General features: G+C 45.3%; 1 protein-coding gene across 2 annotated transcripts in view; it reads right to left on the bottom strand.

Annotated features, from left to right (window-relative positions):
* nrp2a (neuropilin 2a) overlaps positions 1-15,546 on the bottom strand; it is a 98,639-nt gene that overhangs the window by 74,288 nt on the left and 8,805 nt on the right. For both annotated transcript variants that reach the window (XM_072656713.1, XM_072656711.1), the window contains exon 2: positions 8,287-8,464. In XM_072656713.1, the coding sequence (XP_072512814.1) occupies positions 8,287-8,464 (178 nt within the window). The remainder of the gene's footprint in view (positions 1-8,286; positions 8,465-15,546) is intronic.

Below are 15,546 nucleotides of genomic sequence, written 5' to 3'. Positions count from 1 at the left end.
AGAGGTAGAGAGAGAGGCAGAAAGGAGAGAGGTAGAGAGAGAGGCAGAAAGAGGAGAGAGGTAGAGAGAGAGGCAGAAACAGGAGAGAGGTAGAGAGAGAGGCAGAAAGAGGAGAGAGGTAGAGAGAGAAGCAGAAAGAGGAGAGCGGTAGAGAGAGAGGCAGAAAGAGGAGAGAGGTAGAGAGAGAGGCAGAAAGAGGAGAGAGGTAGAGAGAGAGGCAGAAAGAGGAGAGAGGTAGAGAGAGAGGCAGAAACAGGAGAGAGGTAGAGAGAGAGGCAGAAACAGGAGAGAGGTAGAGAGAGAGGCAGAAAGAGGAGAGAGGTAGAGAGAGAAGCAGAAAGAGGAGAGCGGTAGAGAGAGAGGCAGAAAGAGGAGAGAGGTAGAGAGAGGCAGGAAGAGGAGAGAGGTAGAGAGAGAGGCTGAAAGAAGAGAGAGGTAGAGAGAGAAGCAGAAAGAGGAGAGAGGCAGAAACAGGAGAGAGGTAGAGAGAGTGAGACAGTAGTGAAATGGGAGAGTTAGAGAGAGATAAAGGTAGAGGGAGACCAAGTAGGAAGAAGAGAGAGAGAGCAGAATGGCGCGAGAGGGAGAGAATATTTGTAGAATCGGGGATGAGAGAAAAAAAGGTTAGGGAGGCCAAGTAGAAAAGTGGGAGAGAGGGAGAGAGAGAGACTGGTAGAATGGGTGACGAGAGAGAGAAAGAGGTAGAGAGTGAGTGAGTGAGTGAGTGAGTGAGTACAGTAAAATGATGTGAAAGAGAGAGATAGAGAGCGCGAGAGCAGGAGAATGCTGTGTGAGAGTATGAACAGCAGAATGGGAAGAGAGAGAGAACAGTAGAATGGCGCGAGAGCAAGGTAGAGAGAGACCAAGTACATAAAACTAGAATGGCGCGAGAGCACGACGGAGAAAGAGAGGTTGTGTTAGGGAGAGAAAGAGAAAATGAGTGGAATGGGGGGATGCAGGAGATAACGCGGGAAACAGAGAGCAGGTAGAAAGGCGCGAGAGCGAGAGAGCAGCACTTGTAGTCCCGCTGCGTTTCCCTCTGGCGGAGGAGAAGAAGAAGAAGGCGGGAGATCGTATTAAAGATATAGGCTGATATTTCATCTGCCTTTTTTTATTGCATTTATTTCACATCAATCTGCTTACAGCCCCCGAGGTAAAAGCCATTTGGCAGACGGCCGGAATCTTCCGGGATGAAACCGCCGATTGAAGTGGCCTCTCGCGCTCTGGCAAAGGGGGCTGCTGAGGCTTCAGAAAAGTGATTGCTACCCAAAAAGCTTAGGCACCTTCAGAGCGCGGGCTGAGCTGGACGGACGCGCCTGGGATAAATTAGGTTACAGTGCTTGAAGGATCGGCTTGGTTTGACCTTGGGTCGGGCCGGTGCGGATTCCGCTCCGGAGGAACCAGCACTGCGGGACTTTAGAGACTGGAAGCCTTGGAACGGTGCCGTGGTAACAGCGCGAATGTAAATGGGATTGCGTTTGTGAGTGTGTGTAAGTGTGTGTGTGTGTGTGTGAGTGTTCCTTGAAGTGGCAAGCCAGACCTTTCAATCATGCCCAGTTCCAACGTGCTGCCGATGACTCACTGTACAGTAGATGAAGGAAAAGGGAGATGATTGAGGAGGGAACAGAGGGACGGGAATGGATGCTCACTAGTTTGCTTTCACTTCTCTCTCTCTCTCTCTTTCGCTCTCGCTCTCGCTCTCGTCACTAAAATCCTTTCTGAAGCCGTTAACGTTTACATTACTCATCTTTAATTTGCTCAGTAAACCCTCTAGACCCCGCAGTGGTCCCGGGCGATCACTCTGCAGTTCTCTGTGGTGGCCATAGATATGATTCACTGAGGTGGGTTCTACTAGAGTAGCACATATATCCAACAGCTGGAGTAGCTAACGTCTAGTCAACATTAGCTAGACTAGTTAACCTTTATCTGGCATCAGCTGGAGTAGTTAACATGTACCTAACATCTGCTAGAGTAGTTAACATCTATTCAACATCAGCTGGAGTAGCTAACATCTACCTAACATCAGCTGGAGTATTTAACATCTATCCAACATCAGCTGAAATAGTTAACATCTATCTAACATCAGCTGGAGTAGTTAATGTCTAACTAACACAAGCTAGAGTAGTTAACATCTCACTAACATCAGCTGGAGTAGTTAACATCTAACTAACATCAGCTAGAGTATTTAACATCTATCTAACATCAGCTGGAGTAGTTAATGTCTAACTAACACAAGCTAGAGTAGTTAACATCTACCTAACATCAGCTAGAGTATTTAACATCTATCTAACATCAGCTGGAGTAGTTAACATCTATTCAACATCGGCTAGAGTAATTAACATCTTTCCAACATCAGCTAGAGTCGTTACATCAAGATAACATAATCGCTAGAGTAGGTAACATCTAGCTTACATCACCTAGAGTATTTAACATCTATCCAACATCAGCTAGAGTAGCTAACATCTAGATAACATAAGCGCCAGAGTATGTAAACATCTAACTAACATCAGCTAGAGTCGTTACATATAGATAACATGACCTAGAGTATTTAACATCTATCCAACATCAGCTAGAGTAGCTAACATCTCTCTAATATAAGCGCTAGACTAGTTAACATCTGCTGGACATCAGTTAGACCTCAGTAGTTGAGATCTAGCTGAAGGAGCTAGAGTAGTAAAGGTCTCGATCTAACATCAGAGTCTGAAGGGTCAGTAAACATGCCTGATAGGACCCATCATGGCTTTGTGGGTGTTTGTGTGAGAAAGCGAGGGAGAGGGAGGCGGAGGGCAGTGTGTACAGTATTGGCTTACGTGGGTGGTCTGCTTGCGTGCATCAGCCACTGTAACACTAACAGCTCGATTTCAGACGCAACGCCAATGAATCAGCCACTTAACTGCAGCGACCATCGCCAAGCGCTCACCTCCTGACACGTCCAGTCAGTCCAAGCTTCCATGGACCTGCAGTCCTCTCTAATGCATCGAGTAATGTCATCGAGTCCACCATCATGAGCATGGTAGGACAGCAAGGAGAAAGCCACTACTCTGCAAAAATACCACTGCTGCCCAGCTGAAGTTTGCTCCAGACCACATGGACAGGAAAGAAGCCTGCTGAGGCTTCTGTGGGCAAGCTGTTAAACATGGCGGTGGCACTATCATGGTTTGGGGTGATCTGTTGCCTTGGACAGCACAGTTGCAATTATTGATGGACTTATGCAAATTTTCAGGACAGTGGGAGGGCAGTGGAAGTGCCTTGTGTCCATGAAGTCCAGAACTTGACCTAATGGGAGTGTTGTGGAAGCACCACAAAACGAACAGTTCATGTTCAAGGAGCTGAAGCAGCTCCGGGCCACCGTGCAGGACTGACCGTCAGTTACCAGAAACCGGTGGGCTTCCAGGCTTCAGGTACACATTACTAGCATTAGCCATGTTGATAATTAGCTATCAAATCCTGCAAAACAGGACTTCTAATAGGTTCCTCGGACTGATGTACCGGAGCTCCAACCCTGCTTTTATCACATACTAGCGCCACAGCTCAGATTCAGCCCAAATCCAACCTTGACCTAGAAAACCTTCTGCAGCCCACCAATCCGAGGGCTTGAGGTTTTGGTTAGCCCAGCGCCAGAGCAGGCTGCTTTTTGGCTCCTGTTGGGAATGTCCTTCACGGAATAAGCTCTCTGTAACTCCAAACACACGCTCTCATGTGGGGAAAAGGGGGGTGGGGGTCTCAAATCTCAACAACAAACAACGCTGGAACAGAGCTGTCCAAGCAGATGAAGCCAGCCATGCACGCTCCACATCTGCACCGCTCTACCACCACCAGCTAAACAAAAGGGGGAAGAGGGTATAAGAGATGAAAGGATGGGCACCGGGCCTTTATTTTTCGGCCATGTGTCTCCCAGTCTCTGTCCGTCTCTGGCCTGGAGATAAAACGCCTCTCCTGAAACACTGGGAAATGTCTGGAAGCGTCACGGCGGCAGCCAAAGCTCCATTTGTTCCGTTCTATAAATAAATAAACGTGGAGGTACGGTGGAGCCGTGTTAACAAAAATGGCTGGTTCTCGTTCTTTACGACCAGGAGGTTCTGCGTTCCACTGAGGAGGAGGTGGAGCATGTTGTAAAAGGAGGAGGGAGAGGGAAACAAGGGGCTTGGGTAGTCGTCATCCAAATGCATCCGAGTAATATTAGCGTCTGTTCCAGAAAACAAAATGAAACCATGGATACAAATCTCTGGGATTTGAAAGAACATCAAGGTTTGAGGTTCAAATACATGCAAATTACAATAATACATCATTTATAATATGTATTATGTTTTATTTCATTATACGTAAACAAAAATAATAATTATGAAAATATATAACAATAAATTAACCTCATTAACACCTCATTAACATCTATCCAACATCAGCTAGAGTATTTAACATCTATCCAACATCAGCTAGAGTATTTTTAACATCTATCCAACATCAGCTAGAGTATTTAACATCTATCCCACATCAGCTAGAGTATTTTTAACATCTATCCAACATCAGCTAGAGTATTTAACATCTATCCAACATCAGCTAGACAATTTAACATCTATCCAACATCAGCTAGACTATTCAACATCTATCCAACATCAGCTATAGTATTTAACATCTATCCAATATCAGCTAGAGTATTTAACATCTATCCAACATCAGCTATAGTATTTAACATCTATCCAATATCAGCTAGAGTATTTAACATCTATCCAACATCAGCTAGACTATTCAACATCTATCCAATATCAGCTAGAGTATTTAACATCTATCCAACATCAGCTAGACTATTCAACATCTATCCAACATCAGCTAGAGTATTTTTAACATCTATCCAACATCAGCTATAGTATTTAACATCTATCCAACATCAGCTAGAGTATTTTTAACATCTATCCAACATCAGCTAGAGTATTTTTAACATCTATCCAACATCAGCTAGAGTATTTACATCTAGATAACATATGTGCTAGAGTAGATAACATCTAGCTAACATGACCTAGAGTATTTAACATCTATCCAACATCAGCTAGAGTCGTTACATCAAGATAACATAAGCATTAGAGTAGGTAACATCTTTCCAACATCAGCTAGGGTATTTAACATCTATCCAACATCAGCTAGACTCGATACATCAAGATAACATAATCACTAGAGTAGGTAACATCTAGCTAACATCACCTAGAGTATTTAACATCTATCCAACATCGGCTAGAGTAGGTAACATCTAGCTAACATCAGCTAGAGTATTTAACATCTATCCAACATCGGCTAGAGTAGGTAACATCTAGCTAACATCAGCTAGAGTATTTAAGCTGTAGAGGTAACTTAGCGATTAGCAGGCAGATTAGCAAATCAGTCTCCCATCCGACTATGTGTTCAGTCTCGTTTATTTACAGCCAGTAAGGAAGAGATATTCGTCCTGGACCAGACCCGTATCTAAATATGCAAGAAGTTCTTCTCGATCCATCAGAAGTAACTGTAGGAAACCTGCAAACAGGTAGCGTTCGTCCAGCCCTGGCCTGTAAATATCTACGTCCAGAGTCCGGACTAGCCCAGAGTCCTCACTTTTACACGTGACGTAGCTTCAGCTGGATTAGTCACCTGCTTACCCTCACGAGCAGAAAACTTTAGGAAGAATGGAATTAATTTAGTGCAGCTCGAAGAGGAGAAATGGGACGTTAAAGCCTCCAAGACAACCTTCTCTCCTGCTGACAGCTGCACCGTATCCTTCCGTAAGCCCTTTAGCTTTGCTGCAAACCCTATTATATGTCTCGTAACCCTCCTCCATCTCAACCTCCCTCCAGCCCCGTCGTTACCTAGCTGCCTCCTTCCCCTCCCTTTCCTCTCTGGCTTCATCATCCCCTCCTCCTCAACTCCTGCTCCTTCCATCTGCTCACCAAGCTCCTGCACTTCTTCCACTTCTGTCTTCTGTGACGCCCGTACGCCGTACGGGGTAGATGTATATAAAGCTCTTAATCCACCATCGTTCTGCTCAAATCATTAACGTCAAACGCTCTCGGAAAAGAAGGCGCCAAAGGGGTTCTTTGAAGTGATGCCGTAGAAGAGCACCACCGTTTCCTAAAGCAGCGAGGTAAAGATATCTTCTCTTCAAATGCTATGGAAGACTGGGTATGCTGTGCATGGACATAGAATCCTCCTGGAATTCTCTTTAGAACCAAGCCTTAAAGGGATGGTTCTAAAGCGGGGACTAGACCAAGTCAAGGCGGTGTCTAAAGGTCTAAACGTAGAGGAGACCAAAGCAAGAACATGTCACAATAAGAATGAGACTGAATCAAGATCAAGACCCAAAAAATCCTCTTGGAATCCTCTTCAAAACCACCTCCTTAAAGCCATGGTTCGAGTCCAGGAGTCCAAGTATGGCTAGGCCAAGATCAAGACCCCAAAACCCCAAGACCCCAAGAAATCCTCTTGGAATTCTCTATAAAACCAAACCTTGAAGGGATAGTTTAAGTTCAAGACTTCAACTAGTCAAGATTAAGTCAAGGTGAGGTCTAAAAGGGGGCCGAGACCAAATCAAGAATGAGTCGCAATAAGAATGAAACTGAATCAAGATCAAGACCCCAAAAAATCCTCTTGGAATCCTCCTCAAATCCACTTCCTTAAAGCCATGGTTCAAGTCCAGGACTACAACTAGTTAAGATTAAGTCAAGACCGAGTCACTAAGTGTGGCTAAGCCAAGATCAAGACCCCAAAACCCCAAGACCCAAAAAATCCTCTTGGAATCCTCTTCAAAACCACCTCCTCAAAGCCATGGTTCGAGTCCTGGAGTCCAAGTATGGCTAGGCCAAGATCAAGACCCCAAAACCCCAAGACCCCAAAAATCCTCTTGGAATCTTCTATAAAACCAAACCTTGGCGGGATAGTTTAAGTTTAAGACTGCAACTAGTCAAGATTAAGTCAAGGTGAGATTAAGTCAAAGATTAAGTCAAAGATTAGTCAAGATTAAGTCAACTAGTCAAGTCAAAACCACCTCCTTAAAGCCATGGATCGAGTCCAGGACTACAACTAGTTAAAATTAAGTCATAGCCTAATCTAAAAGGAGACAATACCAAATGAAGACTGAGTCACTAAGTGTGGCTAAGCCAAGATCAAGACCCCAAAACCCCAAGACCCCAAAAAATCCTCTTAAAATCCTCTTCAAAACCACCTCCTTAAAGCCATGGTTCGAGTCCAGGACTACAACTAGTTAAGATTAAGTCAAGACCGAGTCACTAAGTGTGGCTAAGCCAAAATCAAGACCCCAAAACCCCAAGCCCCCGGAAAAAGTCCTCTTGGAATTCTCTATAAAACCAAACCTTGAAGGGATAGTTTAAGTTCAAGACTGCAACTAGTCAAGATTAAGTCAAGGTGAGGTTTAAAAGGGGGCCGAGACCAAATCAAGAATGAGACTGAATCAAGATCAAGACCCCCAAAAAGGCATGGTTCAAGGGGGGGAGAGCGGGTTCAAGGCAGCCGGAGAACTGCTTTAAGGTCGGGACATTTACAATACACTGTATGGACAAAAGTATTGGGACACCTGCTCATTCATTCACTGTTTCTTCTGAAATCAAGGACATCTAAAAGAGCGTCTCCTGCTTTAGCTGGAGTAACTCTGGAGTCTCTACTGTGCAGGAAAGAAGAAGGCTTTCTACAGTGGAGGACCACTGCTGTGAGGATTTGATTGTATTTGGCAACAAGAGTGTCAGTGAGGTCAGGATGTTGGATGATGAGCACCACCACACCACCCCACCTCATCCCCAACTCTCAAGGTAAGGTCTAAAAGGGGGCAGAGACCAAATCAAGAGTGAGTCGCAATAAGAATGAGACTGAATCAAGATCAAGACCCCAAAAAGGCATGGTTTAAGCCCCATATTACAGCTAATCGAGATTTAGCATGTCTACGGGGGTCCAACACCAGATCAATACTGAGTCTAAATCTAAACCTAATACAATCGAGTCCGGTTCGAGAACAAGCCTTAAAGGAATGCTTCCTTAAACATGATATTTACATTTTTACAACCCCGTTACGTTAAAGAAAGTCTGTTTTTTGGGTTTTCACTGTAGCTAAGAGGCTAATGTAGCTGCGATCTCAATGGATGGGGTGGGTTTTATATTCTGCTTATATTACATAAGTAGATACAGACTACACTGTAGAAACAGAGCCCTTAATATAATGATATAATAATATTAACTATTATATTATTTTTTATGGTACCACCCTGTTACAACCCAACACACCAACAGCTGCTTTCTGATTCAGTTGCCTACCTGCAGTTGAGCCTCTCCAGCTCAAAGTGGGGGTTGAAGTTCAGCACGATGCGCTGGGTGGGCTCCGGGGCTGTAATCACCCACTCACAGTTCTGGTGCGGTGGGTACTCCAAAGGGTAACCAGGTGAAGTGATATAGCCCGCATCACTGGCATCCAGATGCCCACCACATTTCTCACCTGAGAGAAAGAGAGAGGGGTGTCATATAAAGAACACACATAAAGCACATACACTCAGCGAGCACTTTATTAGGTACACTACCAACTGTAATGCTGGGTAGGGCCTGTTGGGTACCACTGCAGCCTCAGCCTTCTGTTCTTGGCGGACAGAAGTGGAAGCTGACGTGGTCATCCACTGCTCCCTTCTCTAAAGTAACTCTAGAAACTGAATCCCAGATAATCAGCAGTTCCTAAAGAGTAGAGAGTTCCTAAACCAGCTCAGTGTCTCTGGTGTTCCTGAAAAGCTGAGTTGACAGCCTCATACTTCAGCAAGGTACAGTCCCAAATCTGAAGAACTCTCCAGCTCGCCACTCTTCTAGGGTTAGGGTCTCAAAGGTTGAGCAACAGCTAACCGCCATTGTTTAACCAAGATGATGTAATTACAGCCCTGTAATTGAACCTGCCAACAAAACCCTGCTATTTCATGGAAAGCCTACAAAAATAACCCCAAAGCCCATAAGTATCATTCTAAGCGTTCCCGCCAACGTAATTGTAGGAGTCTGCAAACATTTAGCTGCTCTCCGATCATATCGCCTCCACTCCCAGGAACAATAGCCTGCCAATAGCTATGCCTGAGAAGCTAAGACAGGAAGTGAAAGGCGGACTCCCTGTCTGGGGGGGTTCAGGGGTCACCCCCAAAGCTGTAATGAGATCCAGCATGACAAAGCATCGCTTCTAGTGTCCCACCCAGAACAGACACTAGCGGCCTCCTCTACTGCTATTCGTTATCTCTCGCAAACACGCCATGCTAGCGTTAATGTTAGCACACATAATAACCCCCGCCCACACACACACACACACACACACACATATATAGCGGGGATCACTCGGATGATTATTATTCTAAATGGAGCTCGGATTAGGAGCCAGACCCACTTTTACAAAACCAGTTCTCCATGACAACCGTGTGTACTTTCCTGTGTACTGTATATATATATATATATATACATTATATATATATATATATATATTATATATATTTGTAGACAGCTAGCGTGCTAACGCTTGGTGTAAATTAGCTGCAAATGGCCGTCTCCTGAGAGGGCATGGAGCCAATTTAGCACGCCATCGCTGGTATTCCTTTGGGCGGGTGAGGACTGTGTAGATTATTGCGTACGTAAGATAAAGGATTTAGCGTAGCGATAATTACAACCACCGGGACAAGAAAGGGAGGAAACACAGAGGCGCAAGCAAAGACGAGCACCGACACATCGCGGCACACGCCTCAGCAGGGGGGGCGCGGGAATGCCGAGCTCAGACTATGAGGGAGATTTGATTGACAGTTCTGGGTCTGATGCAGGTCTGCACAAATATGTAGGTGAGCGCCGCTGTCAAGAGCCTCGGTCTGAACCTCACAAACATCTCGCTGCCGTTTGAGCACTTTCAGCGCCGAGGCAGTACGAGATCTCACGCTCGTATCCCTGGATCCTGAGACTCGCTGGAACTTGAGCCGAAAGCCAAAGACAAAAAACAGGCCGAAGTTTCTTCACTCAGCGAGCACTTTATTAGGTACGCGACCAACTGTAATGCTGGGTAGGGCCTGTTGGGTACCACTGCAGCCTCAGCCTTCTGTTCTTGGAGGACAGAAGTGGAAGCTGACGTGGTCATCCACTGCTCCCTTCTCTAAAGTAACTCTAGAAACTGAATCCCAGATAATCAGCAGTTCCAGAGAGTGTAGCTCAGTGTAGCTCAGTGTCAGTGTTTACAATACACTGTATGGACAAAAGTATTGGGACACCTGCTCATTCATTCACTGTTTCTTCTGAAATCAAGGACATCTAAATAAGCGTCTCCTGCTTTGGCTGGAGTAACTCTGGAGTCTCTACTGTGCAGGAAAGAAGAAGGCTTTCTACAGTGGAGGACCACTGCTGTGAGGATTTGATTGCACTCGACAACAAGAGTGTCAGTGAGGTCAGGATGTTGGATGATGAGCACCACCACACCACCCCACCTCATCCCCAACTCTCAAGGTGAGGTCTAAAAGGGGGCAGAGACCAAATCAAGAGTCAGTCGCAATAAGAATGAGACTGAATCAAGATCAAGACCCCCAAAAAGGCATGGTTCAAGGGGGGGAGAGCGGGTTTAAGGCAGCCGGAGAACTGCTTTAAGGTCAGGACATTTACAATACACTGTATGGACAAAAGTATTGGGACACCTGCTTATTGATTCACTGTTTCTTCTGAAATCAAGGACATTTAAAAGAGCGTCTCCTGCTTTAGCTGTTTAGTCTCTACTGTCCGGGAAAGAAGAAGGCTTTCTACAGTGGAGGACCACTGCTGTGAGGATTTGATTGCATTCGGCAGTGAGGTCCCCAACTCTCAAGGTAAGAATGAGACTGAATCAAGATCAAGACCCCAAAAAGGCATGGTTCGAGCCCCATATTACAGCTAATCGAGATTTAGCATGTCTACGGGGGTCCAACACCAGATCAATACTGAGTCTAAATCAAACCCTAATACAATCGAGTCCGGTTCGAGACCAAGCCTTAAAGGAATGCTTCCTTAAACATGATATTTACCGAAAACACCCCGTTTTCGCTGCCGTTTGAGCACTTTTAACGGCAAGGCTATACGAGATCTCACTCTCATATCCTTGTATCCTGAGATTCGGTTTTCCGACATCGCTGAAAATGATGGAACTTGAGCCAAAAGTCAAGTACCGCTGGAAACATGCTTCACAACGAAGGAACGGCAGGGTGAGCGGTTACGGAGACGGAGATTTATGGAAATAAAGAAATTTGCCCTCTCGAGCACCCTGGAACCGAATCAGAGGGTACGTGCCGCAAGCAGGCCTTCCGACCGAGCGAGACAAGGAGTGCACTGTCGCCTGGAGCGCTGCTCCTCAGAGGTGCTGATGTGACAGTCACCACGGGCGAAGGCAGGATCAATGTGTTAGTCGCTGATGGTCTTTCAAGTGTTGACATTTCCACGGCTATTATGTCTTTTAAGGAAGGCGCACTTAGGACTAGGTGGCATTTAATGTAACAGCCACATCCCAGAGCTTTTCCGCAAGCCTCTTAACGCACATACTCCCAGCTTCCCCCCTCCACACAGCTACACACCTTCCTTTGCTGTGTCCATCTCTAGCCGCCGCCGCTGCTGTCTCCCTGCTTTTATCCCCAGGAATGAAAAAAGTGTATTAAGGCAACACAAAAGGATAGGCGTATCGCTCCATCTTTCCTCCATTCAGGGCTACTACCCAGGCTGTCTGCCTGTTGTCTGCTTCCAGGGCATTGGGAATTATCAGAGGGAAAGCCTGCGGACGAAGCCACGAAGGGGAATCTTGCAAGCTGGGCTCTTTTTTTGACGGAGATACCCTTTCTTGTTGGGAGACGGCGGGAACGAAGGGGGGCGGGGGGACGGGTTCAAGGCAGGGACCAGGAGAAAGCAAACGAACAGGGATATTCACAATACACTGTATGGACAAAAGTATTGGGACACCTGCTCATTCATTCACTGTTTCTTCTGAAATCTCCTGCTTTAGCTGTTTAGTCTCTACTGTCCAGGGAAGAAAAAGGCTTTCTACAGTGGAGGACCACTGCTGTGAGGATTTGATTGCATTCGACAACTAGAGTGGCAGTGAGGTGAGGATGTTGGATGAGGAGCACCAGCCATCATTCTAGAGGTCCACTGCCCTACAGCTCAATGCTGGGGGGGCTTCACACCCCTCTAGCCCACACCTAGTGTCCTGTTCCGTTGGTCACTGGTGTTTATTGACTGCATAGGAGATATTCGTGAACGTCTGGGTGAAGAAAGGTACTTGTGTGTGTGTGTGTGTGTGTGTGTGTGTTTGTATGTGCGCTGCAGCTTCTACTAATTTCTATTAACCGAATTATCTTTGCAGAGGCGTCACCGTGGTGATAAGTTGCAGGCCTGTGGAGAGGCCATGATAAATCTCCATCATCCACTCTGTTTCTTTCCCTCGCTCCCTCCATACCTCGCTCGCTCTCTCTCTCTCTCTCTCTCTCTCTCTCTCTCTCTCTCTCTTTCCACCCCTTCCCTCATTCGCACCTTAATTAAAAAGTGCTATCACCCGCGGTGAGGAAATCAGCGCTGATCCATTCATCCTTGCCGAGCTACAGCAGAGCCCATAGGCGTCTGTGTCTCTCTCTCTCTCTCTCTCTCTCTCTCTCTCTCTTTCTTTCTCCATCCCTCTCTGTCTCTCTACGTCTCTCACTCACTCACTCACTCGCTCGCTCACTCACTCTTTCCGGCTTGCTCACTTGCTGCTTTCATTGCAATTCAAGCACTTGGCACGGAACCGAACAGGAGGACCGGAGAGCTGCAGCTGCTGGAATATGGACGGTGTGTTTAAGGGCTGACAAACGGTTCTTTCAGTGCTCCAATGATAATACTGTATCACTGTTAATTAATGATTAGAATAACTGATTAATCAGGCGACTATTAATCAGTTAGTCTAATGCCTTCCACTTTGCCCTGTCTCGGTGGTCCTACAACAATATCAGACCACGGTAAGAGTTAGCATGCCAGATCTAGAGTTAGCATGCCATACCTGGTCTTAACTCTTTTAAAGGTCTGATACTACAACAGTATCAGACCACGGAAAGAGTTAGCATGCCAGATCTAGAGTTAGCATGCCATACCTGGTCTTAACTCTTTTAAAGGTCTGATACTACAACAATATCAGACCACGGTAAGAGTTAGCATGCCAGATCTAGAGTTAGCATGCCATACCTGGTCTTAACTCTTTTAAAGGTCTGATACTACAACAGTATCAGACCACGGTAAGAGTTAGCATGCCAGATCTAGAGTTAGCGTGCCATACCTGGTCTTTACTCTTTTTTATGGTCTGATACTACAACAGTCTCAGACCACGGAAAGAGTTAGCATGCCAGATCTAGAGTTAGCGTGCCATACCTGGTCTTAACTGTTTTTTTTATGGTCTGATACTACAACAGTATCAGACCACGGTAAGAGTTAGCATGCCAGATCTAGAGTTAGCATGCCATACCTGGTCTTAACTCTTTTCAAGGTCTGATACTACAACAATATCAGACCACGGTAAGAGTTAGCATGCCAGATCTAGAGTTAGCGTGCCATACCTGGTCTTTACTCTTTTCAAGGTCTGATACTACAACAATATCAGACCACGGTAAGAGTTAGCATGCCAGATCTAGAGTTAGCATGCCATACCTGGTCTTAACTCTTTTAAAGGTCTGATACTACAACAGTATCAGACCACGGTAAGAGTTAGCATGCCAGATCTAGAGTTAGCGTGCCATACCTGGTCTTTACTCTTTTTTATGGTCTGATACTACAACAGTCTCAGACCACGGAAAGAGTTAGCATGCCAGATCTAGAGTTAGCGTGCCATACCTGGTCTTAACTGTTTTTTTTATGGTCTGATACTACAACAGTATCAGACCACGGTAAGAGTTAGCATGCCAGATCTAGAGTTAGCATGCCATACGTGGTCCTAACTGTTTTTTATGGTCTGATACTACAACAGTATCAGACCACGGTAAGAATTAGCATGCCAGATCTAATCCTAACCCACATTTTCTCCCAGATATATAAAACAATAGACAGAAGTACTCGATTCCGAACTCAGTTCAAGGCCCTGGCACGGGGTCGTCAGCACAAAGAACCACGGAAAGCATCACTCCCGGCGCTGTACTGTGATTTAACGGGCCTTTTCATCCCTTTCCCCACAGATACACGCATTTCATCTCGTCTCCGACTCGTGCACTGCTTCTTCATAAAGACCTTTAAATGATGCGGAGTAGGAGGGGACGCTTGCATTATTTATGATGCTCTTATTTTTAATTCGGTCCCGATCTCCGAGTTTCCGCCGCGTCTGCCACCTCGCCAGGGATCCAGCTGGGTGTTGTTTCGTGGCCCCAAATGCAAATGCCTGACCTTGTTTTCGCAGCTCTTTTGGCATGGTAGCAGTTGACGCTCGCAAGAAGGCACTCGGAAGGGAAGGATCAAAGAGCATATCCGACTATTTGAGTTCCCATTTTGGTGGTGTGTGTGTGTGTGTGTGTGTGCATGCCTGAGACAGCGTGTCTGCTAGGCAGCGTCTTTGCTAGCATTGTTTTTGCTAGCGTTTGTGTGGACAGTTCTTGAATGACACGTCTTTTGTTTGCTCTGTGGAGATGAGTATTCCTACCTGGACAGGGATGTCCTGGTCTGATCCAATGGTTTGGAAAAGATGCTAACCCATGCTTCTTTTAGTGAATCAGGTATTGTCTATTTAAAGCCCTATTAGATATACTTTACCATCCATGGTTTTCTTCCCACTGTGTTCCAGTCTGTTGGCTCATACTCAGCTCTAAGGTACTCTGATCGGATCGGTATTGGCTGATACTCATAGTTATGCTACTTAGATTGGATCCACATTGACTGATACTCATCATTAAGCTACTTAGATCGGATCAACATTGACTGACACTCATCATTAAGCTACTCAAATTGGATATGTATTGGCTGATACTCATCATTAAGGTCCTCAAATTGGATCAGTATTGGCTGACACTTATCATTAAGCTACTCAGATGGGATTCACATTGACTGATACTCATCATTAAGGTCCTCAAATTGGATCAGTATTGGCTGACACTTATCATTAAGCTACTCAGATCGGATTCACATTGACTGATACTCAGCATTAAGCTACTCAGATCGGATCCACATTGACTGATACTCATCATTAAGGTCCTCAAATTGGATCAGTATTGGCTGACACTTATCATTAAGCTACTCAAATCAGATCGTTAGTAGCTGATACTCATTAAGCTACTCAGATCGGATCAATATTGGCTGATACTCATCATTAAAGTACTCAAATTGGATATGTATTCGCTGATACTCATCATTAAGGTCCTCAAATTGGATCAGTATTGGCTGACACTTATCATTAAGCTACTCAAATCAGATCGTTAGTAGCTGATACTCATTAAGCTACTCAGATCGGATCAATATTGGCTGATACTCATTATTAAAGTACTCAAATTGGATATGTATTCGCTGATACTCATTAAGCTACTCAGATCGGATCGATATTGGCTGATACTTATTATT

Source organism: Salminus brasiliensis, chromosome 15 (genome assembly GCF_030463535.1).
Source record: "Salminus brasiliensis chromosome 15, fSalBra1.hap2, whole genome shotgun sequence".
NCBI classification, from domain to species: Eukaryota; Metazoa; Chordata; class Actinopteri; order Characiformes; family Bryconidae; genus Salminus; species Salminus brasiliensis.
The sequence above is the reverse complement of the archived record's forward strand: the minus strand, read 5'-3'. Positions and strand labels throughout refer to the sequence as shown.